We start from the raw sequence: 27,055 nt of genomic DNA on the forward strand, positions 1-27,055 counted from the left end.
GAGTCGACATTTTTCCCCCCATAGATTTCCACAATCTGACTTTAACTTCCATCTTTCTTTCTACACAGTCCACACTGTCAGCATCTCACAAGTACAGGTGGTCCTTAAAAAGTAAGTGTGAGCTACTGCCTTCTATTACTGCGAATGAGGTAGAGCAGCTGTGGGAGCGCTGATCAGCTTTAAACAACAATAAACACACATTTCCAAGCTAAACAGAAGGAAACGCTTATGATATGGCAGTCTTTAAGCCAGTGTTATGCGATTTGTTTCCTCAGCCAGCAGAGATGGAGAGAAGTCATGTTTCAGCCCAATTACATTAGTCTTTTTGCTTTTAGAAAGCAACATTTAGAAAAGGTATGAATGAAAACACATAAAACATTATGAAAGGTCAGTCATAGGCCATGAGAAAAGGAGTTATTCACCTTTCATACCAACTGGCAGTGAGCAGTGTGTGGAAGTGACTTCTGCTTCTCAAGCAATTTGGTTTAACTTCTGTGCCAGTTTTCCAAAACATGGTGGAGTATTTGAATGTCAGCCCAAGTGGAAATGGTAAGTGAGTAAATATAGAGCTGGTAGCCATACTCAATTTTATAAATTATCTGATGAACAGTGTATCTAATTAACAACCACTTTCTGAAATATATTGAGTCTGCAGTGGCAGCAGAACAAGAAATTTTGCCCACAAAAATAAAAAGCAGTTTTTGCTCTGTACTTTCTGGATGTTGGATTTTTGGTTAGATGGGATACTACTGTTGAGAGATTTCCAGTTTACACATATGCTGTTTTCATATCTTTAAACATGTGACAACGCAAGTTTTAAACATGGGAATGTACTGTGTTAGATTGTATTAGACAATTAAGTTTTCACTTACATGTTAATACTGTAACCAGTAAATAATCACTGTTTAATTACGCATTTTTTCCAGACACCTAGGTAAACACAAGTACTTGGAATGAGAAGGATCCATGTTGTAATTCCAATTTAACCCTTGATTGAAAACATGACTTAATTACCAGTAACTAAGCTGGGGATTACAGCCAGTTTAGCATCATATGAACACTACCATTTCTAATTTGAGATTCCAGCAATAATTTGAAGAGTAATAACTTATGATAACATTAAAAATAAATGATTTAATTAATCATTAGCTCAAGTGTATCTTTGAGCTTGAACAACTAGAATCCGGCAGACTGCTCAATATTTCCAAATATATTGGTGGAACTAAAGAAGAAAATGCGAAGAAAAAAATTCTAACACTGTGAAATGTAAAAAATTATATTAGCAAAATTCATTACTGCATTTTGTTTGACTTTCTATTTTCTCTCAAATACCCAAGGTGAGGAATGCAGAGCATTTTAACAGATTTATTTATGGATTCCAGTAGATCCTTCTCTTGGAAGCAGTAATCCCACCTTGAGCACCAGGTTGACAGTGTCATCAAGCAGCTGAGTTACATGACCTCTTGTGTAACTCAGTTTTAATAAAAGCACACAGAGGTTTACATTTTATTTAAGTCTTAAGGACTTAAATAAAACGAGGAACTTATTAGCATGCATGTTTAGGTTCTAATAGCATGAACTCGTTCACCAGACTGTTTACTTTACGTCGAGCATGTTTACTTTTCTAGCTTGGGCAGGGTTTCCCACAGTATGCATAAGGCAAACCAAATATGAATAATATAAAAGGAAACACAGGACAAATAAGACAGGGATAGAGAGGTTATGTCAGACACCTCGGAGGGATAAAATGAAATCTGCTGTAGTACGGAGTCGTGGGTTTTAAACTTCCACAAACCCTAGTGGCAGATCTGTGAGTATTTGAGAAAGTCATTAAAAAGCGTTCAGTCAAGTCTCTCATTAAAGATAGGATAGGGGGTCAGGTTGACATTTAGACTAAGACTAGGCAGAAGCCATTAGGGTTGCTAGGTGACTCCACTAAAAACTCCACACTCCCATACATGTGTTTGTGCGTGTGGGGAGAGTTATCTTCTAATTACACTGCGTCTGGTGGGATATAACACTTTTAATCGCTCAGTGCCAACAGAGGATGGTGGGAAAGCCAAGCAGTTAGTGTTTTACCTCTCCAGCTCTGCAACTACAGACCTTTGTTTTTTCTGGATTTGATCATAAAAAATTAATTAAAATAAACACCACATGAATATTAGAGAATTTTAAGCATGAAATGAATGAGATAGCTACACACATGCCCATACTACAGTTTTGTTTACTGTGTGTGTTTTAATCGCTGATTATGTGGTTGCTAGGCAACAAAATGATGCTATAATATAAACATGCACGTTGCAGTGGATACAAATTAAGATGTTAGTGTTGTGAAATTCAAAGGCTACAATGCTTTCATAAGGTGTTCATTTATAGGTGGTTGCTAGAAAGTGTGATGACATCATATCTGATATAGATGAGAACCTTCAGTGGCCTAAAACATGCCTGTTTGCCAGTTTTGATTGGTTGATTCCTGACATTCTTGTATATGCAAACCAACAAAGATTTTGTGTATTATAGTAATATAAAAGACAAATTTTCAGAGTTCTGTGGTACACATACAAGGTAATTACAGAGAAATTAGAGCAGAGAAACAGCAATCAAAGAATCCTAAATAGAGATTTATGTGAGAATTTCCTAACGTCAAAAATGGCCGTTGTCGCGGCCCTCCTGTTGTTAGCTCCAAATTGCAGTCTGTTTGATGTCTGATGTCCATGTGAGAACAGTGCGGGTACTTGTTGGCGAATTAATACAGTAGCAAAGCACATTGGTATCCTGTCTACTTCCTGTTGCACATTCTGCTGAGGCAGGGCTCAGATCTAACCCAAAAGGAGAAAATTCAAGTAGTAACCAGGTCATGCCATGTTGTTGCTCCATGAGATTGGGATCAGGGGCACATCTACTCAATACACAGACTTGATCCTCCTAACACCATCCACAATTATGAGTGAAAAGGCTTGTTTTGGGAATCATCTTACATTTAAGTAGATATATATTGGGGGAAAAGATGTTAGCTCCCACGGGATAATCATACTGCTTTTCATTTTGAACTACAAAGATCTTGTAAATCCACTTTAGACAAGCACTTTTGCATTAAAAAAAAAATCTAAAATCCAGCAAGTTCTTTCAACCAATACAAAAAAAAATGTCTTCGTAGTGTCATAACAGTGACCAGTACCTGCTTAAGTGATTGGTTGCAGGGCAGATTCCAAAGCACATTTGTTTTGTCATAATCACTATAGTATGTCTATATTGTATTTTGGCTCTTGGTCTATAATGCACCTGGCAACAAAATGTAAAGAGACCACTAATTACATGCCTACTGGCCACAGTTTGAATGAAAAGAAAATGAAAAGCTTTGCTGTTAATAGCAAATTGTTGGGTCTGATAAAAGTAATAGAAACAAATCTAGTTACCTTGCCATCATGACTGTCTCCGCAACAGCCAGGGGATTTATTTGGACATTTATTTTGAAACAACACATAAATTATCTTTACTGTTTAATTAATTACCTTTTTTCAAGTGTTTTGTGATTTGTATTGAATCACCATTCAAATAACATGATAAGCACCACTTAAAGCATTTACTGACTTGAACCTGTGGAATTTATATTTCTTATTTTTGCTGATTTTCCATAGATTTCAATCCAGGATTCTCTGTGTGTCTCTTATAATATCTGCTCTGGTCAACTTCACTGAAGATGAATGCACAAAGAGTGAATGGGAATTCACTCAGCACAGCAGGCGGACCACTCTCAATTCTAGTAGCATAAGAGGAAGCAATTATCTTGTCATGCACTGTCGCTCTGTGAGATTTGCCCTCAGCAGAGAATCTGATCATCTGCGAGGTCAGAGGGACACGACGCGTGTGGTCTCTCCTGACAGTCTAAGTACATCGACAGAGATGAATGAGTGCATGTGTAATTGGAATAAATATATATTTTCAAAACATTACATAACACCCAATGTCAAACTGCTTTTCAATACGCAATAAATAATCACTACAATCAAAAACAATCCCTGTGATCAAAACAAAAGCTCACAGCTCAGTTTGTTCCATAAAATCTGAGCTTGGATCCCTTGAAAGCGTCACAGTAAGGCAAACACTCCACGCCATTGTTCAGTCATCCGTGTGCAACATTAACCCATTTTTCTCGGTTAATTAGCAGAGATACTTCATCCATGACCGCGGAAACACAAAGCAACAATTTTCTGAGGATGAGTTCCATTAAGTGTGGGTTTCCTGTCCTTGTGTAGCGCTGAGCTCCAATAAATTGTATGCAGCAATTCAGCCTAGTAGTCTAATAGCAATAAAAGTGGAACACATGTCAATAAATCAGCAACTCTACAAAGGTGAGGGACAAACGTCATTAACCTATGAACGCACTAATTAACTTACCAAGCCTTGGTAAATCTGTTACTCTTACGCAGATTTCCCGAGAGCCTACTTATGTGATTTATACTAGGGATCCTCTGTGTGTACACATTGCATGATACCCTTTTTCAAATGAATGACAGACCAGACAGATGCATATTTAAGTCAAAATTCGTTACATATTTTCTCAGATAATGCTAAGCCTGTGCGACATCCTGAAGGAGAGAAGCAGCACGAGTCCTCCTGTCTCACCTTTTCAGCTGTCAACGGGAAATAAAATTCACTGCTCCGCGTTTTTCATAATTGCCCTCAAAATTCTGCTCTCGCTTCCTTTTTTCAGTGGCTCAGCTCTCAAAAAAATAATGAAAACTACAAAACAAAAAGTAATCGGTAAAGTTTCTAATAGTACAGGGACATGCACAGCCTCTGTCAGTGCTGCGGAGACAGGCAGCAGCTCTGTAGTGGAGCGCAAACTGTGACATTTTGGGGTAATATACCCATAACAACGTCATGTGACCATCACTAAACTCCAGCTGAAGTTGCCGAGCAGCTGGGACAGAGGCTGCGAGGTGAAGATGATGACACTCACCTGTTGTACACGAGCGCCCTCTGTGGGATGGAGGTAATAAAACAAAGTGAGTTTGTGTCCCATCTTCTTCCACTTTTGGTTGCTTCCTTTAGGGGTCGCCACAGCAAATCACCTGCTTTCATCTCCTCTGTCTTCCATCTCCTGCATCCTCATCTGGCACACCAGCCTTCTGTATGTCCCCCTTCACTACATCATCGTTCATATCTGCAGTCTACCTCTTTTTTTCCTGACTAGCAGCTCCATATTCAGCATCTTTTGTATGCTGAATATGGAGCTGCTATTCACAATACCTCCTCTGTACATGTCCAAACCATTGCTGTCATGCCCCTATAACTTTGTAAACAACTCAAGCCACTCATGTTGAGTGGTTTGGAGACAGAAGTTAGCACCATGGATGAGTTGCCTCGTTTCAACACTAAATACATAAAACATTTTATGTCTGAATGAACAAATGCAGTGATAATAAAAGTGTTTGCTCACTTGATTTCACATTTTTTGTATGTTTGTCACACTTAAATGTTTCAGATCAACAAAACAATTTAAATATTAGAGAAATATAACACAAGTAAACATAAAATGCAGTTTCTAAAAGTAGTAGTAGGGGAAAAAATCCAAACCTACATGGCCCTGTGTGGAAAAGTGACCCCCCACCCCAACACCCATAATTTTAGCATAAATTAACTGGCGTATCCCATATTTGGAAATCTGAATTCAATTTCTCTAGCAACACCCAGGCCTGATTACTGGCACACCTGCTCTCAATCATAAATCTTAAACTTAAATAGAACCTGCAAGTCAGACATCATGCTGCAATCCAAGGAAATTTAGGAAGAAATGAGAACCAAAGTAAGTGACATCTCTGAGTCTGGAAAAGGTTATAAAGCTATTTCTAAAGTTGCAGGACTCCAGCGAACCACAGCGAGAGTCATTATTCACAAATGGCAAAAACATGGAACAGTGGTGAACCTTCCCAGGATTGGCTGGCTGACCAAAATTAACCAAAGAAGTCACAAAGACCTCCGAATAACATCCAAAGAACTGCAGGCCTCACTTGCCTCAGTTAAGGTTATTGTTCATGACTCCACCATAAGAAAGAGACTGGGAAAAAATGGCCTGCGTGGCAGAGTTGCAATACAAAAACCATTGCTGAGTATAAGGAACTGAAATGTAAATCTTAGGTTTGCTGAAAAAAATCTTGATGTTCCTTAAGATTTTGGGAAAAAACTGACTGACGAGACAAAGTTGAGCTTTTTGGAAGGCGTGTGTGTCATTACATCTGGCATAAGGGTAACAGCAGTCTGCTGTCTACCAAAACATCCTGAAGGAGAATGTCCAGCCATCTGCTTGTGACCTCAAGCTGAAGCGTACTTGGCCTCTGATCCAAATGATCCAAAATACACCAGAAATACACCTCTCAATGACTTAAGAAAAGCAAAATGAAGACTTTCAAGTCTAGTAAAACTCCTGACCTGAATCAGATTGAGATGCTGTGGCATGACCTTAAAAAGCTGGTTCATGCTCAAAAACCCTTGAATATGGCTGCATGAGTGGGCCAAAATTCTTCCACAGCACTGTAAAACACTCATTGCCAGTCATCACAAATGCCTGACTGCAGTTGTTACTGCTAAAGGTGGTCCAACCAGTTACTAAGTTTAGGGGGCACTCACTTTTTTTAGAAACTGCATTGTGTTTACCTGTATTCTCTTTGCTTTCAGTACTGAAACTGAGTTTGTGAACTGGTGCCAGAAGTACCATCTCCAGATCAGTGCTGGGAAAAGTTGGTGGACGACTGCTGCAGGTACAAACCTTCTCCTTTACCAGAGAACATCCAGTGAAGAGACACTGAGATGAATTCTGAGAAGTGCCTGGGGGTTCTTTTAATAATAAGCTGAACTGGTCATATAATGGAAGAGAACTTTAAGAAAGGACAGAGAAAACTGCATTTGCTCAAGAGACTCCTTGTTTTAAATGCCGATAAGACTGAACTATATCCTAAAATCAGTCAGGGACTGGCTTCTTTTTCTTCAACTGCTACATCAAGCATTCAAAATCAGAGTAATATTGGATTCGTCTCTGGGGTTTGACTCACATGCATCAAACATTTTGCGACACAGGGTTGCCTTAGCTGAACTTAAGAATATTATTCATACATTACATTGTTACATTGTTAGGTCTTTCTCAGTTTTTAACACATGAACAACAGTGTTATACACACAATTACCATTTGAGTTTGTGTCTTAAAGTGTTATGGATATTAAAAAGTGACTGCATGTATACTAACATGATATAGACAAAACAAAAAACTGTGTAATTTTAGCTGCAAACAAGCTTTTTTAAAGTTTCTCCAGTTTGGTATTTTATTTTCTGCCTCGCTTCCATCTATGTCGGTCAATTTTGGAATCCAAACCAAATTCAGTTTCTGTTTTAGAGTTAGAGGGTCTGCGAGTGCTGAATTAGTTTAAATAGTTTTGTAAAGACATGCATAGTTTGCTGAGAAATGTTAATATTGAACAATTCTCCAATAAACACAATTTGTATCCCTTGCTAACACTCGGAGGGCTAAAACAATGTATTTTCTTTCCCTCTTGTTTTCTAATATATGTGAAGTATATAATCATAGATTATAGGATTTTCCATTGTCCATAATATTGCTTTTCTTTTACATAAGTTACATTTCTGTGTAGCTAAATTGTTTTTGCAATATTAATTAAACTTTTAAAATGAATTAAATCCTGTATTGATGAACTGCATCAGAGTCAGCTAGTTGGTGTGGATGCTGGACATAAAAAGCATTCAGCTCCAATGCCAGAGACACACATTCTGGCTTTCAATCTGTGTATGTTTCAGTCTATGTATGTTCTGTTCACTGAGAAATGACTGAGATTTTTCTTATTTTTGGCGTGAGGATGTTGGAAGACTAATAGCACCTGCACCTCTCAAGGCCATACTGGTGGAGGGCACGAAAGCCTGCAGGAATCTCTGGCAGCCTGTGAGAGTCAAAACTTTGATAAGTCATAGGTAATAAGTAAATATTCAGTAACAGCACATATATGTTGTTGTTCACAAATTACAGACCCATTTCTCTACTCCCACAATTATTCAAAAATACTTAATAGACGGTGTACATTTATAACTAAACAAAATATTACCAGGATTTTTCGGATTTAGATCAAACAGATCAACATCCATGGCATTAACTGAATTATTTAAAGAAGTTACAAATTGTGTCAATGAAACAAAGTAAGCGGCAGGAGTTTTTAACTTGAAAACAACCTCTGACACATTTGATGACAAGATGTTAAATGATACAATGGAAAGACCTCGTATTAGAGGGGTGGCGCTAGACTGGGTGAAAAGCATTTAGAGAGCAGGGACTCTTCAACATTCAGACTCTTCATCTTATATGCAAATGATACATGCAGAGCAGCAGATATGTCGAAGTTCATTTTTATTTGCGGATGATACATATATTCTTTGTCATGGAGAGAATTTGCAACAGCTTTTGCAGGTCACGACACAAGAAATGACAAAACTAAAAAGATGGTCTGAAAAAAACAAATGATCACTTTTTAAGAAAAACTCAAATTATGATATATGGAAACCTCAGAAAAATATGTACACTCAAAAAAACCATCAAAGTCCTGAAGAAAACAAAGCTTCTGCTCAATCATAAATCACTTCATACACTTTATTGTTCTCTCATATTGCTATATTTAAATTGCTGTGTAGAGGTGTGGGGTAACACATGCAAAGGTGCACTGCAATAGTTATGTACACTTCAAGAATGAGCAATAAGACTAGCTTCTTCCCAGGAGAAATAAAGACGTGAATATCTGGCTTATACATGAATAAGATATGTGTAATTAATGGAGATGCTATAAGGATTTAAAAGACAAATTTTAAAGGATTTGAAATCATGGGAGACTACGGAAAAAGGATTAAACTAGCACAATGTGCTCACTTGTCACTTGGTCTGCTGGCTGCACAGTCTGGAGCTGATTTATAGATTTTAAGCTGAGTCAGGTGAAACTGCTGCTGAAATAGTGAAAGGAAAAAGCATGTAAGTACAAAATACTCTTCAATAGAAAATACTTTCCAAACAGTTGATATTAAATGCATTTCTAAAATGTGTCTAAGACAGGAAAGAAGGAGACAGTCTTAAAATGCCACTCGTTTCCTCCTCCTCAAGTCTTATTCTCCTAGATTGAATTCAAACTCTAAAACACGAAAACATGTATAAACATGCTTATTTATCCCAATATTATCTCAATAATTAACACGTGTTTAGAGCACTTGGAGCTGATCAGCATCTTTAAATGGAGCAGCAGAGAGAGAAAACAAAATCCCCATTCCATACTAAATGCAATGTTTTGAGCAAAAATAAAGAGCTTTAATGAAACCCACTGACTGGATTGGCACCCATTTGTGTCAGTAACATAGTTCTGCAACTGATCTGCTCAAATAACTGGATGTCAGCCTTGTAGACGTGATCGTGATTCAGGAAATGCAACCATGTTAAATGACCTGAGACAGCTGATTGTTATTGTGTAAACAAAATCTGTCAAAGGGGGTCAAACTGAACTCTTGACACAAACACATCAGATAACAAAGAGACAAGAATGGAAGGGCAGAATAGGAAATACAAAAGGGGATTAAATATAACAAAGTGGAAGCAACTGAAAATGACAGCAACTCAACAGTGAAATTGTAGGCTATGTAAAATCACAGAGTGGGTTCAGCAGATGCTTAGTGCACAGAGGTCATTAACTTTCTGCAGTCAATTGCTATAGCCCCTTAAACTTCATGTAACCATCAAATTAGCTCAAAAACAATACGTAGAGAGCTTCATGGAATGGGTTTCAATGTCCGAGCAGCTGTATCCAAACCTTAAACTATCAAGTGCAGTGCAAAGCCTTGGATGGAGTGATGTAAAGCATGCCACCTCTATGCATTTGCATGAACTGGAGAACTGGAACCTTTTTCTCTAAGGGTCTTTAATCTGGTCAAATTGCATGATATACCCACAGAAATCTTTTTTTCTTTAAAAAAGATGCAATGCCTGCCAATCACAGTGTTGAATTGTTATTTGTAACTTTCTTTTGTACTTTTGTAATAGTATTCCCTGAGTTATCCTACCCTTTTCTCCTCTGAAGACATGCTTATATCTACATTTAAACTGGAGAATTGGATAATACTGAAGTCATTCCATTTTGTTTTAGTGGATATCAACTGACTTACTGGTTATTTTTCATTGTTATTTTACTACGAGTACTGAATAAGCAGGGACCATACTGTTTTGGCAGAGAAGTGATTAAAATGTAAGAAATTTTTAGTCATACCTCTGTTGCAAAACAGACCTGTCCAGTTCATCTCACAGTTGCACTGCCAGGGCATGTTGCAAGTTCCATGGACACATCCAGGATAAGTCAAACATTCGTTACAAAGTTCTCCCTGCCAGCCATAATTGCATCTGCCGAACACAAATATGTAACTATGAATACATTCCCTTTGTCATCGCCTTAAAATCTCTTCTTTGTTCTAATGCTCTGTATCTGGTGTTTATTTTTCCTCACTTACTTCCACATGATCGTGATCCAGAATAGCAGCTAACCGATAACAGAGGTAAATAAACCCTCTTTAGTGTTTCTTTTTTGTTTGACAAAGCTTTTAAATGACTTCTCAGAAGCTCACAGCAGAACATCTCAAACAAATCTGTAGGTTATTAAAAAATAAAGATAAATATCAACATTGTGATCCTTTCTTTTTGTCCATGTGTCTTACTAAATAAAATCTCCAAAAGTTGATTCTGTTCATCTAGATGTAGTGTTTTGTGGGAGAAACGTTTCGTCACTCATCCAAGTGACTTCTTCAGTCTCAGCTGACTGCAGGTCAGTCAGCTGAGACTGAAGAAGTCACTTGGATGATTGAGAATGCATCAAGACGTACTAAATAAAATGTTTGGGTTCTAGAAACTGTTTCTATAAATTAAATCTCACAGAAGGTTTTTGTGTCTATTTGTGCCATAGGAATGGGTCATCAGTTTGGAGGTCGTTTCACATTTTAAACCAAAAATGTAGATAAGTGAGTGGACATGGCTGACAAGCTCAGATGAATGTTTTAGTGTTGGTCATAAGCAAATCTTATTGAGAAACTGCAATATAAACTGCATTGGATGTATGTGAAGTTTTGACTTACTGTTGTGTGTGTTGTTGTCCCAGTCCCAGGCCTCTACAGTCAAAGTGTATGTCCGCTTGAGGAAAAGGAAAAACAACCAGTCACATGACATTTAGGACTTAATATTTCAGTGCATACATGTGTTCCTGAACGAAGTGTTGAAGTGTTGCCCATTTAATGATATAGTCACAACAGCCTTCACCATCACTCAAATTTGGGATGAACAGCTATATAAACATTCCCCATTTAGCAACTCCTTTTTGCTTAACAACACAATCACTCTGTTTAAGAATTTAAAAAAAAAAAATCAGACTCTTTATCTGGGTCCTTAACATGTAACACTCCCCATGGATCTGGGAGCTCTGCAGACTCATGACATGTCTATGTTGTTAACATTTACATGAAGATTCAAGATTGATCTGTCTTCTTATTTAAATTCTTTTATGTAATAATTTTTCCCCTTACATTATATTTTATGATATTATAACAGTGGCTACATACCCATTATGGCATATACCAATTTCCTTGAGATTTTCAGATTTTTTTTAGGTTGATTCCTCATGTGCCAGTCCTGTCTACACACAGGACAAAGCATGGATTGGTTTGTGCTCTGGTATGCACTCCCAACTATGGGACCTTATATAGACAGGTGTGTGCCTTTCCAAATCATGTCCAATCAACTGAATTTACCACAGGTAATTTGAAAACAAATTATCAGCGGAAACTCAATTTTGACTGTCAAAGCAAATGCTATGAATACTCATATACATCTTAAATTTTGGGGTTTTGCTTTTCATAAATTTGGAAGAATTTCATGCAAACTTTTCACACTGTCATTATGTATTGCATGTAGAATTTTGAGGTGAAAATGAATTTAACCCATTTTGGAGTAAGGCTGTAACATGACAAAATGTGAAACAAGTGAAACCCCGTGAATATTTTCCAGATGCACTGTAACTGGAGCAGGAAATACTCACCGGCCAAGCAAACAGTAAGGGAATGACAATCGTGTTAGCGTCATCAATTTTACTGGATTTATTGTTGGCAAAAAAAAATTTCCACCGAGAACTTGCGTAGATGCAGCTCTAAACGTGCAGGAGCCAGTGGTGGCCACCTCCATCTGATATTCCTTCAGGCACACTTTAAAGTAAGTGTCACACTCGTCTTCAGTGCAGCCCAGGTCCTGGGAGCTCCGGGGGCCGTCGCAGCACTCCCCGCCTGCCAACTCGCCGTTTACATTCTCCACGGAGATCAGTTGCAGCTCAAAATAGCCGGTTGACTGGGACACCTGGAAACATTTTTTTTAAAGAGAAAATTACATATAGGCCTGTGTAAACATACTACTATTTATTTGTGCTTTTAAACTTGGTGCACAAAAGAGGATAGGTCGCCAAATAGTGTTTCAATGCCAATTTAAGCCATAAATTATTATTATTATTATTATTATTATTATTATTATTATTATTATTATTATTATTATTATTATTATTATTATTATTATTATTACTATTATTATTATAACGTCATCGTTTTAATTTTGTCAGCATTCAAACCAAGTTTTAAATCCCACAGGTTAGGCTGTACTGTTGTGAAAGCTGATTAAAGCTGACAGATAGCCTGGCTAGGAGTGTGTGCAGAAGAGTACATCACCATATCATCAGCATAAAAATGAACAGCAGCCCAAGAACAGAGCCCTGGGGCACTCCTTTGGTTACATTAAGCAAGCTAGAAGTGACTCCTACCTGTACACACTGAGACCTGCCTGATAAATAACTTTGAAACAGTTTTTTCAGACAACCCTGAACTGACAAGTGTTTGCTTTAAATGCCTTGGCTAGATCAATAAAAAGGGCTACACAGTGTTTCTTGTTATCAACTGAATCGATTAGATGATTTATCACTTTTAAGGCTGCTGTAGTTGTACTGTAATTTTTCCTCAAGCCTGATGAAAGTCACTTAAAATCTTATTTACAGTCAGGAAATCTTTCAGCTGTTCACTAAAAAGAGTTTCCAGAACTTTAACAAAAGCAGATAATGTAGAAGCTGGCCAATAATTATTTAAAACTTACAGATCCTCACAGAAAAGCAGACTTCCATATGGTTGGAATTTTATTTGTATCCAAAGAAAGATTAAAAAGATAAGTAACTGGTGGGCAATAAAATCAGCAGCTAGCTTTAGAAAGGAAATCTCCAAATTGTCAGGGCCTGTTGGTTTTCTAGTATCTAAATGTTTTAGGGCTTGGGTTAAAATTAAAGGAGTGGCTAGCCATAAAATTATCAGAGAATGCAGCTCAGGAGTGCTCATAAGAAAGACTTTCAATTTGTGTACCAGACATTATAAAATGCTCAGTAAAGCAACTGAGAATGTCAGCCTTGTCATTTCGTGGGGGAACCATTATACCAGTACTATCACCAGATAAAGATTTTATTGTGTTTCAGACGAAACAATAATGTCTGGTGAATAACCAAGACCTGATCTAGATTTAAAATCAGCAGGAGTGTTAAACCTTGGATTAACATCAGGACCAAGTTTTGGTTGAACATTCCCAGAGATAAGTAGTAGCAGAAGAATGAATCACTTCAGTTTAAAAGATTTTGTAGAAATTTTCATTTTTTATTATTTTAAAACATAAGAAATCAGGAAGGGGCATGCATAGGAATTTCTTTTACTTATGTATTAATCACATTATTTTATTGTATTATACCTTGGTGCCACTGGATTTTAACATGTCTCACACTCACACTCATACAGTAAGACAAGTTGGGGGAAGCAGACAACTCCACAGGAAGAATCTTTTGTCTCTTCGAGGACTCTGGTAGGTAGCAAGTGAGTGTGAACCTTAAGGTGTGAAACAGCTGTGTACTGCCTTTAGTTCCTGGAGAAGGTATTTAACTGAGAGCCATGCTAGGCTCAGGGAGACTCTGCTGACCGTCTGCCCCGCGGTCATGCAGGGACTTCATCAAGCTTGGTTTTCTGTTCTTTGTGTGTTTTGATTAAAGAATGTTAGCTACCGCTCACCGCTCGTCTGCAGCTTTATTTAAATGGAAAACTTCCACAACAGGCAAAAAAAAAAGCTTTTTGCTAAACAAAAAGATTTAGAGCAGAAGTTTTTTGCACTGCGATTTAAAATGAAAACATTTATTTACAATTAAAGACACACAGAGCAGAAAGTGTGTTACTGTTTTACATCCACAGACACACAAGAAAAGAAGCAGGCAACATGAGGTCAAGTTATGGCAATTTTATTTGTGTATTTCAGTACATGTATTTAGATTAGAGTTTTTAAAAAAACAAACAAACATCCCAAGAAGAAGGATGGGGTGAAAGAAAGGTGGAGAGAGGAGGAAGAAACTATTGATCTCCTCAAACTCGATGCTGCTGGGTCAGTTCTTTCTCAGCAGTCTGCTCCAGAATCCCCTCCTGTCCTCGGCTTTCTTTTCTTTTTCTTTTGCCTTCAGTTCTTTTAAGGTTTTGTTGAGCTGCTCCTCGGCATCTTTAAATTTTTCTTTCAGCTGCTGTTTGGCCAGTTTCACTTTGTGTTTGAGGAGCTCTTTAGCTTCCTTTTTGTCCTTTCGTATTTCTTTAAGTGCGTCTTTGCAGTCTTTCTTGGTCACCGCAGAGCCGGTCATTTCTTTCTTGAATACCTTCACCTCAATTTTCTCTTCTGCAAGTTCTTCTTTCACTTTCATCAGTTCCTTCTTCATGTTTTGAGTGTAAGTCTTTGTATCTTCCATTTCTTTCTTTGCTTCCTGTATTTTCATTTTCTCTTCCTCCAACACTTTTTGAGCTTCCAACAATTCTTTCTTCATATTTTCAATCTCATTTTCTGCCTCATGTTTACGATTTTTCTCGTCTTCAAGTTGTTGCTTTACATGCAGTAATTCCTTCCTTAGTTTTTCAGCTTCAGCCGTTACATTTGCAGCTTCTTGTGTTTCCAACTGCATTTTCCTTTTTCCCTCTTCAAAAGCTTCCTGCACCTCCTGTAATTCCTGCATCACATTTCCTGCCTCCTTCTTTGCAGTTTGATATTTATTTTTGGCTTCTTGTGCTGTGCTTTTCTCTTCCTCCAATGCTTTTTGAGCTTCCAACAGTTCTTTCTTCATGTTTTCATTCTCGTTTTCTGCCTGTTGTTTTCCCATTTTCTCTCCTTTAAGTTTGAGACCCACATGCAGTAATTCCTGCAATACTACTTCAGTTTCAAACTTTGAATTTTTAGCTTCTCCTCTTGATTTTTCTGCCTCTTCTTTTAATTTGACATTTTCAGCCTGCATCATTTGAAATTCTTCTTGCAGGTTAATCAGCTGTACTGTATTGTATGGTGAAGCACTCGCCGATCCTCTTCTCGTTCTCCCTTGATTCATTTTGGCCTTTTAAACAAAGGAACCAACGTTTTGTAGAGGAGTGAAGTGAAGTTTTCGAAGTTTTTTTTGTCAACTGTCGTTTGTCCTGCACAGAGATGCTGCTGTAGATGTGTCTCTAGCTGTGTCTGGATACAATGAAACATGCTGGAACTAAGTGCTTGTGTTGCACAGTTCTACTAAACGTTCCATTCCATGCATGCTCCGCCCACATGGTCAGGAATGTCAGGTGCTGCATCACCAAATGCTGCTCCCGTTGCCTAGCAATTACAGCTGTTTACTTTTTGGGGTCTGGTTCATTATTTAATAAAGAAAACATGTCCAAGTATTGGGTGCTGAGGCTCAGCGCATATTCTAGCCTGCTGTGTGGGTGGGCAGCTAGAAATCACTGGTGGGCAACATGAGTGAGGAGAAAACTGGAGCAGCCAAGCAGGGAGCTGCAGGTTGCTGGTTTGAGTCTCTGTTCAGATGCTGGTGTCTCCTCTCTCTGAGATGTTTGCAAACAGTCCCAGATAAAACAATAAGGATAAAATCACTGGGTCTGTTTAAGGAAAACTAAAAATCCACAAAGTAGAAGAATATGGGCACAGCTAAAGACTTAATCCCATGAGTCCCATTGGATGTGCATGATCCATGGCATGCAATAGAATTAAATATCACTGCACATAATTCATAGATCCAGTTCATTAGAGACACACAATGTTAATAAGTTCAGCACAGAGAGGAGCAACATCATTTGTGTGCTTCCTTCTTTGGAAATCATGGTAAATTAGTTGTTGGAAAATCCAGTCCAGGTTTTGAATCCTCCTCTTCTATATGACAATAGTGCAAGTAAACAGGAAATTACCCAGGGAAGATTGCTATAAAATAAAAATGTAATTCAGTGTTTTTTCAATTTTAAATGCTAAGGTAGAACATATCAGAAGTGGTTTGGTCCCATCAAGCAAGAAGAAAACCAAGAAAACCAAAAACCACTCAGCAAAAATGAAGAGGAGTTGTCCTTCTGGGAGTGAAAAAAGAGGAAAAGGAATAAGCAAGACAGTGGTAAATGAAGCTGATAATAATGATGATTAAATGATTAAAAGCATAGAACTTAGCCCTTACACCATTAACACCTAATAAAGAAAGAGTCTGCTTGATCTGAGCATTGTTTCTAAAATAAACATGGTCTGTCTAATGGAAACATTTGGAGGTAACAATACTTTTTTTGCTAACTGATGAAAACTGCAACTGCACTGTCAAGCTATTAATGCTAATTTATACAATTTACTTGCAATGTAACAAGCATTACTCTGCAAGCACATATACTTATTTTGCTATATGAGAAAACACTCACAAAACATGGATAAAGCAGTCAGGTTGGAAAAATTTAGCCAATGTGAAAGTGCCTTAAATCTCTATTCTATCTGAAGGCCACCAGATGGCGATAGCTGTAGTTCTAAAAAAGACTTCATTCCTATAGTATAGAAGTAAACGGGAAAACAACTTTCTGTCTTGACCTTTGCACACTGTTTATTTGCACACTTTATTTTAAAATTTAACTCTAATTCTTAGTCCAGACTTTACTTCTTAGGCTAAATTCTTAATTTATTCCTTATATCTTTTAGACCTTTCTTTGATGTTCATTTTTTAAAATCTATTATGTAACTATTATTGCTGTTTTTTTTGTAAATTTTTACTGTAGTTTTATGGTTGGGCATTGCACAGCAACAAGCATTTCACTGCATGTCATACTGTGTATGATGGTGTATGTGACAAATAAAATCTGAATTTGAATTTGACCTAGGTTATGTTTGCATCTTTTTTTTTTCCTTTTTTTTACTGTTGTGAGATTATTTAATGAGCTTCCCTGTAAATTTTTTGTAAAGAGCTCCAACAGACTGTTGCCACCATTACGACATTATTCAATTATTGATTAATTACATGTGCATGTGTACTGAAGAGCAAATTCTCACCTTCATCCATAATGTAAAAAACAGGCATACATTTAGGAAGCAATCCTAATTCTGTTGAAATTTCGCATGCCTCTGACTAATTAGAGTGACATGGAGAGAAAAGGGGGGGAAAAGACAGCCACGGACCCGACAGCTGGTTCCTACTCTTCAAACTTGCAAAGCTGAAAAATTCATGTGGGTTGTCTCCACCATGTATGTCAAGATTTACTAATGCATTACATGCATTTACAATTGCAGATACCACACAGTGACTGAGATGTTTGCTTGAGACAGCCAGGTATCTCTACAAATAATTTACAAACCACCCTGTGAGCAGTTTCTGGGAGCCGGACAATATTATAATACTCCCCTCCTCATCCTCTTCAGCATTCTCCTCCCAAAATTGAGTCATGTTGGAAACTGCAATACTGGAATCCCGTAATGCATTAAAAAGGTCAATACATTTTATTGGGATTTGGGACTTCAATAAAAACTCTGATACCATATCCCAAGACTAAGTGCAAACTAAAATCCATATTTATTTATTTTCAGAATAATCATGGGAGGTCTCATTTACTGAAGTAATAACATGGCGTGTTGTGTGTTGAGTGCAACCTGTTGTGTTGTGGTACTGTAACCTTTGATGTTGACTGAGTTGCAAAACTCTGCTCTGTACAAACATGTGTATCCAAATATGGGACTTTTTTATGTTCAGTAATGATGTTGTTGGATATTACACAAGTGCAATAACATCTTTGTAACTCACATTTTCTTTGGTTGTTTGTGAGCATGACTTTTATAAAAACAAAAAATGATAATGCTGTCATGCAAAAAAAGTTTGACACAATTAGTAATGAGTTCAGAATGTTTTTGTATGGAAAAATAGGGAGGCATAGTTTCTCTCTATATATAGGATATAGGAGATATAGGAGATTTCCTGTTATGCGTGTTGCTTGCTTAACAGTATTTTCAGATGTTCGGCTGGCAGGCTATGGTGCTATAACATGCAGCACAAATTATATTGTGAAAATTGTTATACAGAAGTCCTGTAAGGGGTACAATGCACTTTACTAACAACTCAGTGGTGCTTTCAATAAAGAAAGAAGCTCAATGAATGACAGTTTTGGTTTTAGGATTAGTCATATATTTCCCAAAGCTGTTTTGGTGGGGTTACTCTCCAAATGTTTGACTGCAATTCTTGGATTTTTTTCCCCATTAACATAGAATTCCGAATTCCACGGGTTATCAGAAGATGTTAAAATAAGTCATTTTCCTCTTGCATGAACCATTTTAAGCCAAGCTTTGAGTTCATGGTTAACTCAATGTCTTAAAGGTACCAAGGTCCTGTTGTTGCAAAACAAGCCTAAACATCGTCCCTCCATCACTGTGCTTGACAGTTATGCTGACATGCTGTGTTTGGTTTTCACCAAAACATGGTGCTGTGGATTATGGCCAAACATCTTTACTTTGTTCTCATCTGAGCAACAAAGAAATACTTTGTTTGTTACTTAAATACAAAAGCTCGCCCGAAGTTTTTGACTGAAACATAATTTATTTTTCACATCCTTCCACTCATTTTACAATTAAACACAAAACACTATGAACAGAAACATCCCCTATGGTATTTATTAATGGAAATAAAAGCTCACAGCTTATTTTATTTGATAAAGTCTGAACTTGGAGCCCTTGAAAGCATCATAGTAGGCAAACATCCCATGCCATTGTTCAGCCAACTGCGTGAAACATAAGCCCATTTTTGTGGGCAAATTAAAAGCAGAGATACTTCCATAACAGCAGAAACACAAAGCAACGATTTTCTGATGGATGAGTTCCTTTATGTGTGGGTTTCCTGTCCGTTTGTGGCACTGCACTCTAATTAATTGTATGCAGCAATTAAACTGTCATTCAACCTAATAGCAATAAAAATTAAACACATGCAACGTCGAAAAGTCATAGTTAGTTCTACAGGTAAGGGAGAAATGGCATTAACTTATTATCACACTAATTATACAATCATGTGCGTCATACTAGGGATCCTCTGTATATACATGTTACATAACGTCCCTTTTCAAGGGAATGACAGATGAGCCAGATGCAGATTCAAGTGAAATTTTCTTCATTTAGAGTATCATTAAAACTACAAAAAAGTAATGGCGAAATTGCCCAGCCTCTGCCAGTGATATGAAAAGAGTTAGCAGATCTGTAGAGCAGAGCAAACTAATAAAATAACCTACACTCAAATTAGTAATATACCCGTAACAACGTCACGTGACCACAAGGCTGCTCCACCTAAAGTTGGGAAGCTCCGAGCTGAAGATGACTCCCACCTGCTGTAGACGAGCGCCATCTGTTGGAAGCAGTTAATAAAACATAATTATTTTTTGTAATTTCTTAGAGTATAATATAACAAGCTTAATTATGTAACGTATATAAAATAACAATAATAATAATAATAGTTCTATAAATAAAAAAGGAGTATTTGGACAAATAGGGGAAGGTCGGGGGAACTTATCAGTTAGGTAAAGAATGTCATGTTAAGCACATTTTACATACCAAAATGTGCAGCCACAAACTGCAGCTGTATACATCTTTATTTCTAGATTAAGATGAATTTTAATGACAGTTACTGTGCGGTAATTTGCGAAAATTTGGAGCACCTTGTACACTCAAAAATCTAAGACCTGGATCTCAGACTGCTTATGAGGCCCTCTTTTGTCCTTTTCTCCACCGCAATGTAGTTTTTATACTATCACTATTAAATTATATTCTGCAAATAGATGAATACACTTCTGTGCAGTGGATTAAGTTAACAAATATGGATTTGCAGGACAGGTGGCCTCACAGCTAATTGTCTGTGAACCATATTAACTCCATACCGGTACATAATATAAATAAATGGGCTAGGTATACATGTTTTACCAGTGTACCTGGAAATACTACAGACTTCATTAATAGTATGCAGCATTATGTACCAAACACATGTTACCACGGCACCTGAATGAATCACGTGGCAGGGGTAATGGGCGGGGCCTGTGAAATGAACTTACCTACTGTAACACTTCAGTAAAGGTACGAATAGGGTCGCCATTTAAACGTTACGAACGGGAGCGGGCTGGAGGTAAATATCAACTTCCTACTGAACTAAACACCTACATAAAGTTTGTGTAGATAACCAAGTGTTAAAGCGGCTTACCTACAGTATTGTTGTAGCTATTTGACGTTGTTGAAAGACAGTTGTTGTCGATGGGTTGGGCTCAGTCCTGTACAACAGCCCAAATTCTACTCAAAATATTCATATACGCTTAATTGAGGTCTCTTAAATTCAGACATACATACCAAGCTGGTACAAATTAGTACATAACCTTTAGGTACACTGCTTTAATTCGGCATCAGCCTGTCAACAAGAAAAGGCGCCTAAAACAAGTAAAAATTTTAACACTGTAACCAGTCTGCGTATTCTGCTGAGCTTTAACACAGCTGAGAAAAACTGCAGCGGTAAATATTTTTTGGCAAGGTGATGCATAATGAATCTGTGCAATGCTGTGCAAAACTCTCAGTGCGTTTTTAGGGCATGCTTTACCATTTGCTGAAAGAAAACACACAATAAAGCGCCAACTGTTTGAATAAAGAACCGAAACGGCTGCATTGCATAATGTAAATGGAGCAAAGCTGCGGATTAGAGAGCTGAAATCTCTGTGAACTAGGTTATGGAAAAGTTGGACCACTTATTTCTTCCTAAAACAAACTTTAAAGCTTGTTCAGGAGAAGATGTACTTCTGCAAGACACCACAAGGTGGTAGGATTATATTTACAATGTATGAAGGATGCTGCAGCCTGCAGCTTGTGTATGTGTGTTTGACCATTGACGTTTTCTTTATTCCTTGCTGTATTTGATCATAATATCATAGGTCTGGCATAAATCTGCAGGCTCTCTTTCCAAGAAGAAATACAGAGAAACATAATGTATGCATATAGATACTAATAGGCAATCGTTTTCTGACCATTAGTATGTTGAATGTAAAGATTGTCTGTCTAAAATTTAAGATCAACTCTGATATATTATGAAATCCTGTTATATATTAAGCCAATTTCCAGACACCAAAAAATAACTAAAGATATAGATAATAGTCGTCCATCAATTTACAGTTCAAGATCTCCTGCATGCCATTGTGGGTTGGGAAGATATCAACACTCAAGACAGAGTGAGGAAATTAAACATGCACTAATTGCAGTGAGTTAAAGCTATAGAATTAGGCTGGAAAAATATTTTCTTTGGAGGATTGGTAGAGTGAGTCTGGATGTATAGAGTATATGCTGAGTTAGGTTTTGTGTGATGCACACCTATTTGGGAATAAGAGCCAAGTACTCAGTTAACATGATGCATGTGAAATAGTACAACACAAAACAATATGCTTGATTATTCTCCCCACATGTTATGCTGTAGACTACATTAGCTGTAAACTCATGCAATTAAAATTGTTTCGCTTTAATAATGTCAGTGTAATTATTGCAGTATGACTATTACAGTATAAAACAAACAAAACGTCTAGGACTCCCATACATGTTACACCATAACAAAACGTAAAACAACTATTAACACTAATATGGACTATGGACATCAAATAGGCAATGATCTATCAATCAATTCAATCTATTTATTTATGAGGACATTTAAAAACAACACAGGTTGACCAAAGTGCTGACTAACTTACCGAGTAACAAGACCATTCAGTACTGTCTGAAAAGCTAACAAACTGAGGCTACATGAGAACTAGCTTCACCTGAGCTGAGTTCGGCACACGGGCTTGTGTTCGCAGATCAGTGAGGGCATACAGCTAGAGAGCAAACCTCACTTGCACTGCTCAAAGCTAAGCTGTCACATAACAGGGTACTAATGGGAGTTTTACAGAGTTTAGGATTTTCATGGGTGTTAGTTAAACAGTTAAATCTGTGAGTCCAGTGATGTTACATTATGATTGCAATTTGTAATTTTTAATCTAATATTTAGTCATTCTGTATTTCATACACACTCATTTCCCCTAAGAAATACTAAAAAACCTCAGATGGTCAAAGGAAACTTCAGTCCATCTGTGAAGTTCCTCAACAATGGGAATTATGACAGCATGACACATCAAAGGCCTCAAATGAAAGGTTAATAAGGGTGAAAGTGATTCAGTTTTTTTGTCTGGAGCAAACTATAATTAACTACCAGTGCACATGATCTACAATCAGCGCTGCGCCTGAGTAAACTGTCTGTTGGGAGAAGTTGGGTATTGCTAATATGGGGCATAGTGCGCTAAAGAGGCACTTGGAAATCAAACAAATCCTTTGGAGAGAATCTTGACCTACTTTAAAAAAGTCTGAACCCGAGGCAGCAGGAGTATATGTTAGATTGTGTGAAAGTGTTTGATAAGGTGACACTGATAATATGTCAGATGGCATAGAGGCTGTTGTTTGTGTGCCTTTAAATTCTGGCTATACACGACTGTGCAAAAGTCCTGACTTGTCTCTCATTTTTTTACAGTTTTCTTTTAAAGGAGCCAGACATTCTTGTAACATTGTGCAGCAGTTCTCCAGGATACAGTTCTCAAGTCTTTCAAAGTTTTCTTTGGACATTGGCTGCTTTTGTACCTCATTTCAGAAGAATATTTTTTCTTTGTTAAGCTGCTGAACTCTGACTTATGAATAATTCAGACACCTAAATCAAAGGATGAACAGTGAGTCCGTATAAAAAGTCTCCTTCATCATTATGTAATTTCCAAAAACTTGGCATGTCTCAGCATGGTGTGCAATCCTTAAAAAATCTTGCAAAAACCTTGTGAAAACTGAACAAGTGCAGGACAAAAAAAGACATGACAGGTCTATAAAAGTATTTATAGTAGATAATCCGTGTATGAATCTTATATTCTTAAAACAGCAGACACCTGTCACAGCGCATGAGATGTTGATCTGGACCTTGGATCGAGCCATACGGTCCACATTGTTTAACAATGTTAAACTGAAGCTCAATGAAATGGTGATACTAGATGCAAAAGCCGGGAGCTGAATAATAAAAAATATCTGGTCAGCTAGAGAGAGAGAAAAAAAGTCTTGCACACAATCAGTAATTTACAAAAATCCAATTTTCCACCTTGCTTGTCACTGCATATTGCTTTTGTTTACAGGTCCTGGTTTAGCTGTAACTTGGCAGTATGAAACTAAATGAAATGGTTCAGAGCAAATAAGACAAGCTGTATATACAGTCATTTTATGCCACTATAAAATCTAACCACTGGGGCCCAATTCAGGAGCTGTGTGGCTTAAGAGCTGCTGTCTTCAGGCATAAAACCCACATTATTGTCCTCAGTTAGATTTCTTTACTCTCAGCTCACTCTGGCGCTGAAGGGAACTTTGCTGTCTTTTTACCTCGGTCACTCTCTGTATGTCAATTACTCCACTGGGATCTCGTTACCGCCTCAGCCAATCACGCATCCCTCTTAATTAACTCAGGAAATTACATTCCTATATTTACAACCTAATAACTAGACTGGCCTGCTGAAAAGGTCACATCAACTGTTTAGCAATTTTTGCCCTATTACATTGCAGCCCAGGAGGATATGGCTAGGAAAAAAGCCAAATGAACAGAAGGCAGCTTTTTGAAAAGTGCACAACTTTTTTTGACCTCTTAGTGTCATACTCGGTTGATTTCACCTTGCAGTACAAGAATCCATCGGCCATTCAAAACTATTTGTCATCATGTTCAGGGGGTTGTTGAATTAATCACCGGAAAATAGGCTTATGTGAAGCCAGTAGGTGATCCAGAGCGTCAAATATCAAGAGAAAATAACATTTTCTCACATTTGAAGGTCTACTGCAGACAAAAATGTCCTCAGCTAATGTGCCAGGAGCAAAACTTCATTGAGCTGTTGTTAAGGGTTGTCTGCATGTCCTCAGTGATGGCAGCTGACTTGCTGAGCTTATTTTCTGCTTTTAAAGGAGACATGTCAAATCCATTTTCATTTTTTTAGAGTAATTATGTGTCACCAGTGTGTCTAGGGGCCCACACAATTTTAAGAAAATCCCCTCATTTCTTTTCATTCTCAGTCATTCAGAGCGTGTGTGAACATTTGCAGCCTATTGTGACAAACAAATCCACGTACACAAGCCCTCACCACATCATATTTTAAGGTAAACTCTGTTTTTAAGATTTTTTACCACTCAGCCATAAAAGGTTGATAGGGTATTGTCATTGCCCTGCCAAGCAGGTGGGCGGTGTGGACACCCAAGTTTGTGAACTCGAGAATGAGGTGATGTAAGATTTTCAAATTGATACCACAACAACAAGAACAAGAACAAGATAACCTGAGAACTGGGTACCGTATATAAACGTAAATAAATATAAAATACAAATATAAAATCCAATCTGTAATGTAATGGAGCCCAAATGTTGCCTCACAAATTGGTAAAGGTTAGTGCCAGACAGAGATGTTGCTGTAATATCAAGCATGCATTTGTCTCTTTCTTCAGTGTGAAGACTGAATTTAACTGCATTTGGTACAGTGAATTATTTTGTACTGTAAGACAAAAAGCTAAACATTTACTTTTTCTGCACTTCTCTTAATTTCTCTTCTTATGTTTTATTGATCAGAGGGCGATGGGACTATCAAAGGGGCCATCATCATGGTCAGTGGAAGAAGTGCTGGAGTGGATTCAGGAACAGTATCCGACTAAGATGACCCTACTCCACAAAGCCGTAATCAAACATGACATAACAGGTACAACACATGCATGGTATTCCTGCTTCAGTGGCAGGAATTTAACAGGCCAAGTCATTATTAGCTTTCCTCGCATTATTTTGAATCTCTTTTTATATACTTGAACAAATCACTGGGATCCTGTTTAAATCTGCAGGCCGTGTGTTGCTGAGACTAAAGGACTATCAGCTGAAGCTTCTTGGGGTGGAAGATGAGAAGCAGCAGCAGGAAATTTTGCAGGACCTCCTTCTTCTCAAAGTTCAGGAAGAAATCAGTGAACTTAGTGACATCTGCTCTGGTGAGCCTGCCAAATGACTTCATCTTCAGTTCACGGCTGAACTATATATGTAATAAAAAATTCATAAAGTTGCATTGATAAGGGCATATTTGTTGGAATGCAACAATTATGCATAGAAACAATGGTGCAGGATTCATTTTAATTAAAACTAAGTCATAAATTTAAGTTTGTTCAAAGAAAAAAAGAATTAAGAGTATTACCATTTTAATTCCTGAAAATAGTTCCTAATTTTTGTTTTATTTGCTTTCTTATATACTCTCCAGAGTTTCTTTCTCCATGAATCACAGTGAAAATCTTCAGAAAGCCAAAGAAAAAAACAGAACCATGGCTGACTTTTTGTTATTTTTTTGAATTTCCCAACCATCCATTCATCCACGTGAAGGAGACAGAAAGGTGGAATTGATGGAAATAACAAGAAGTGAATAGAAAGAAGGATCGATGAGGAATGAAGAGAGAAGGAAACCCATTTCCGGTGTGAAATCTGACCTGTGCAGATGGATGAGATTAGTTTCTGTCTGAGTGGCTTTTTCTGATCCTACTGTCCATTAATCTCCGTGTTTTTTCTGTCCCTGCACTGGGTTTGCCAACCATGGCATTATAAAACATACGAACAAAAGTTTTTATGGACCAAATATGCAGTCGCAGTATGTGTAGAGGTTTAGGATATAAGCCAATCAGCAGATCATTTAAAGCCAAAATGAAACAATCTGCTCACCGATTTTCCCAGGGGATGCATTCTGTTGAGTTTGTTGGTTTAAATTTGTGTTTTTGACTGCAGTTTTTCAGGAAATTTAAGTGGATTTATGAGAGATTTTTTACTTACCTTCTTGACCCCGTGACAAATATCAAATCCTACACACATTTTCATCCTACTAGTATTGTAATAGGTAGCTTGCTCTCAAAATAGGAACAGATTGTATTTTAATAACAGATACTGCTTATCCTCAGTATTTCCTGGGTGGAAAGGTTAAACATTTCACACGTCTGATCAGAAGAGCTGAGTCAAAGCTGTAAAACTTTGTCATGTTGTTTGCTTTTGTCTCTGACTAAAATTGCTTTTCACAAACCAGATGTTGGTGTGCTGCTGTTTCCTTTCAAGTTCATTGTTTTTTGAAGTGAACTGTCAGTTTGTCTGGATTTGATTGTGATGATGCAGTTTCATTAAATCTGTTTCAAGCGACTGCCACTTTGAGATTGCCTCCTTTAAATGTGTATTGTAGGCATCGCTAAGACTGCACAAGTTTCCTACTTCTGACCATCTCTTTGTTGTTTGGTGCACTGAATTTAAAGTGTTTTTGTTAATCATTTCTCTTTTTGGTAAAGACTACTATGGTGTAAACATAGTAAGGAATTTCTGTTTTTACAGCTGCAGCCTGTTAATATCCATGTTCCTCCTAAAAATCTTCTTTTTACTGTGTGGAAAATCCCTCTATGACAGATCGCTGTGAAAGACCCAGGACTGTTAAAACTAAAGGCTATAATCATAGGTGTGTCACCTTCATGGGTATAACCTGGATATATTATGATTAGCTGGAATCTATTGATCTGTAATTGCAGTCACGCATTAACACATTTGAAAATAATTGTTGCAAGCA

The 27,055-nt window shown here is 37.4% G+C and overlaps 2 protein-coding genes across 3 annotated transcripts in view; one reads left to right on the top strand and one right to left on the bottom strand.

Moving 5' to 3' along the window:
* scara5 (scavenger receptor class A, member 5 (putative)) overlaps positions 1 to 4,846 on the bottom strand; it is a 102,701-nt gene extending 97,855 nt beyond the window's left edge. The window contains exon 1 of the mRNA XM_026194496.1: positions 4,627 to 4,846. The gene's annotated coding sequence lies outside the window, so the exon portion shown is untranslated. The remainder of the gene's footprint in view (positions 1 to 4,626) is intronic.
* A 15,587-nt stretch (positions 4,847 to 20,433) lies between these two features.
* On the top strand, positions 20,434 to 26,529 carry LOC113006472 (sterile alpha motif domain-containing protein 12-like). 2 transcript variants are annotated; one of them, XR_003269757.1, is made up of 5 exons: positions 20,434 to 20,547; positions 24,513 to 24,596; positions 25,057 to 25,183; positions 25,320 to 25,460; positions 25,724 to 26,529. XR_003269757.1 is itself a non-coding variant. In XM_026142465.1 (4 exons), the coding sequence occupies exons 2-4, from the start codon at positions 25,063 to 25,065 to the stop codon at positions 25,738 to 25,740; spliced, it is 279 nt and encodes a 92-aa protein (XP_025998250.1). In that variant the 5' UTR covers positions 20,440 to 20,547; positions 25,057 to 25,062; the 3' UTR covers positions 25,741 to 26,529. The 2 variants fall into 2 exon arrangements, 1 of the variants encoding a protein (XP_025998250.1); XM_026142465.1 differs by lacking the exon at positions 24,513 to 24,596 and having other exon boundaries at positions 20,440 to 20,547.
* The last annotated feature ends 526 nt before the right edge of the window (positions 26,530 to 27,055 follow it).

Source organism: Astatotilapia calliptera, chromosome 15, assembly GCF_900246225.1.
Source record: "Astatotilapia calliptera chromosome 15, fAstCal1.2, whole genome shotgun sequence".
In the NCBI taxonomy this organism is placed as follows: domain Eukaryota; kingdom Metazoa; phylum Chordata; class Actinopteri; order Cichliformes; family Cichlidae; genus Astatotilapia; species Astatotilapia calliptera.

Coding starts and splice junctions, on each gene's coding strand:
- LOC113006472 (XM_026142465.1), top strand. CDS start 25,063: ATGGGACTATCAAAGGGGCCATCATCATGGTCAGTGGAAGAAGTGCTG. Junction 25,184..25,319: donor AATCAAACATGACATAACAG/GTACAACACATG, acceptor TTAAATCTGCAG/GCCGTGTGTTGCTGAGACTA.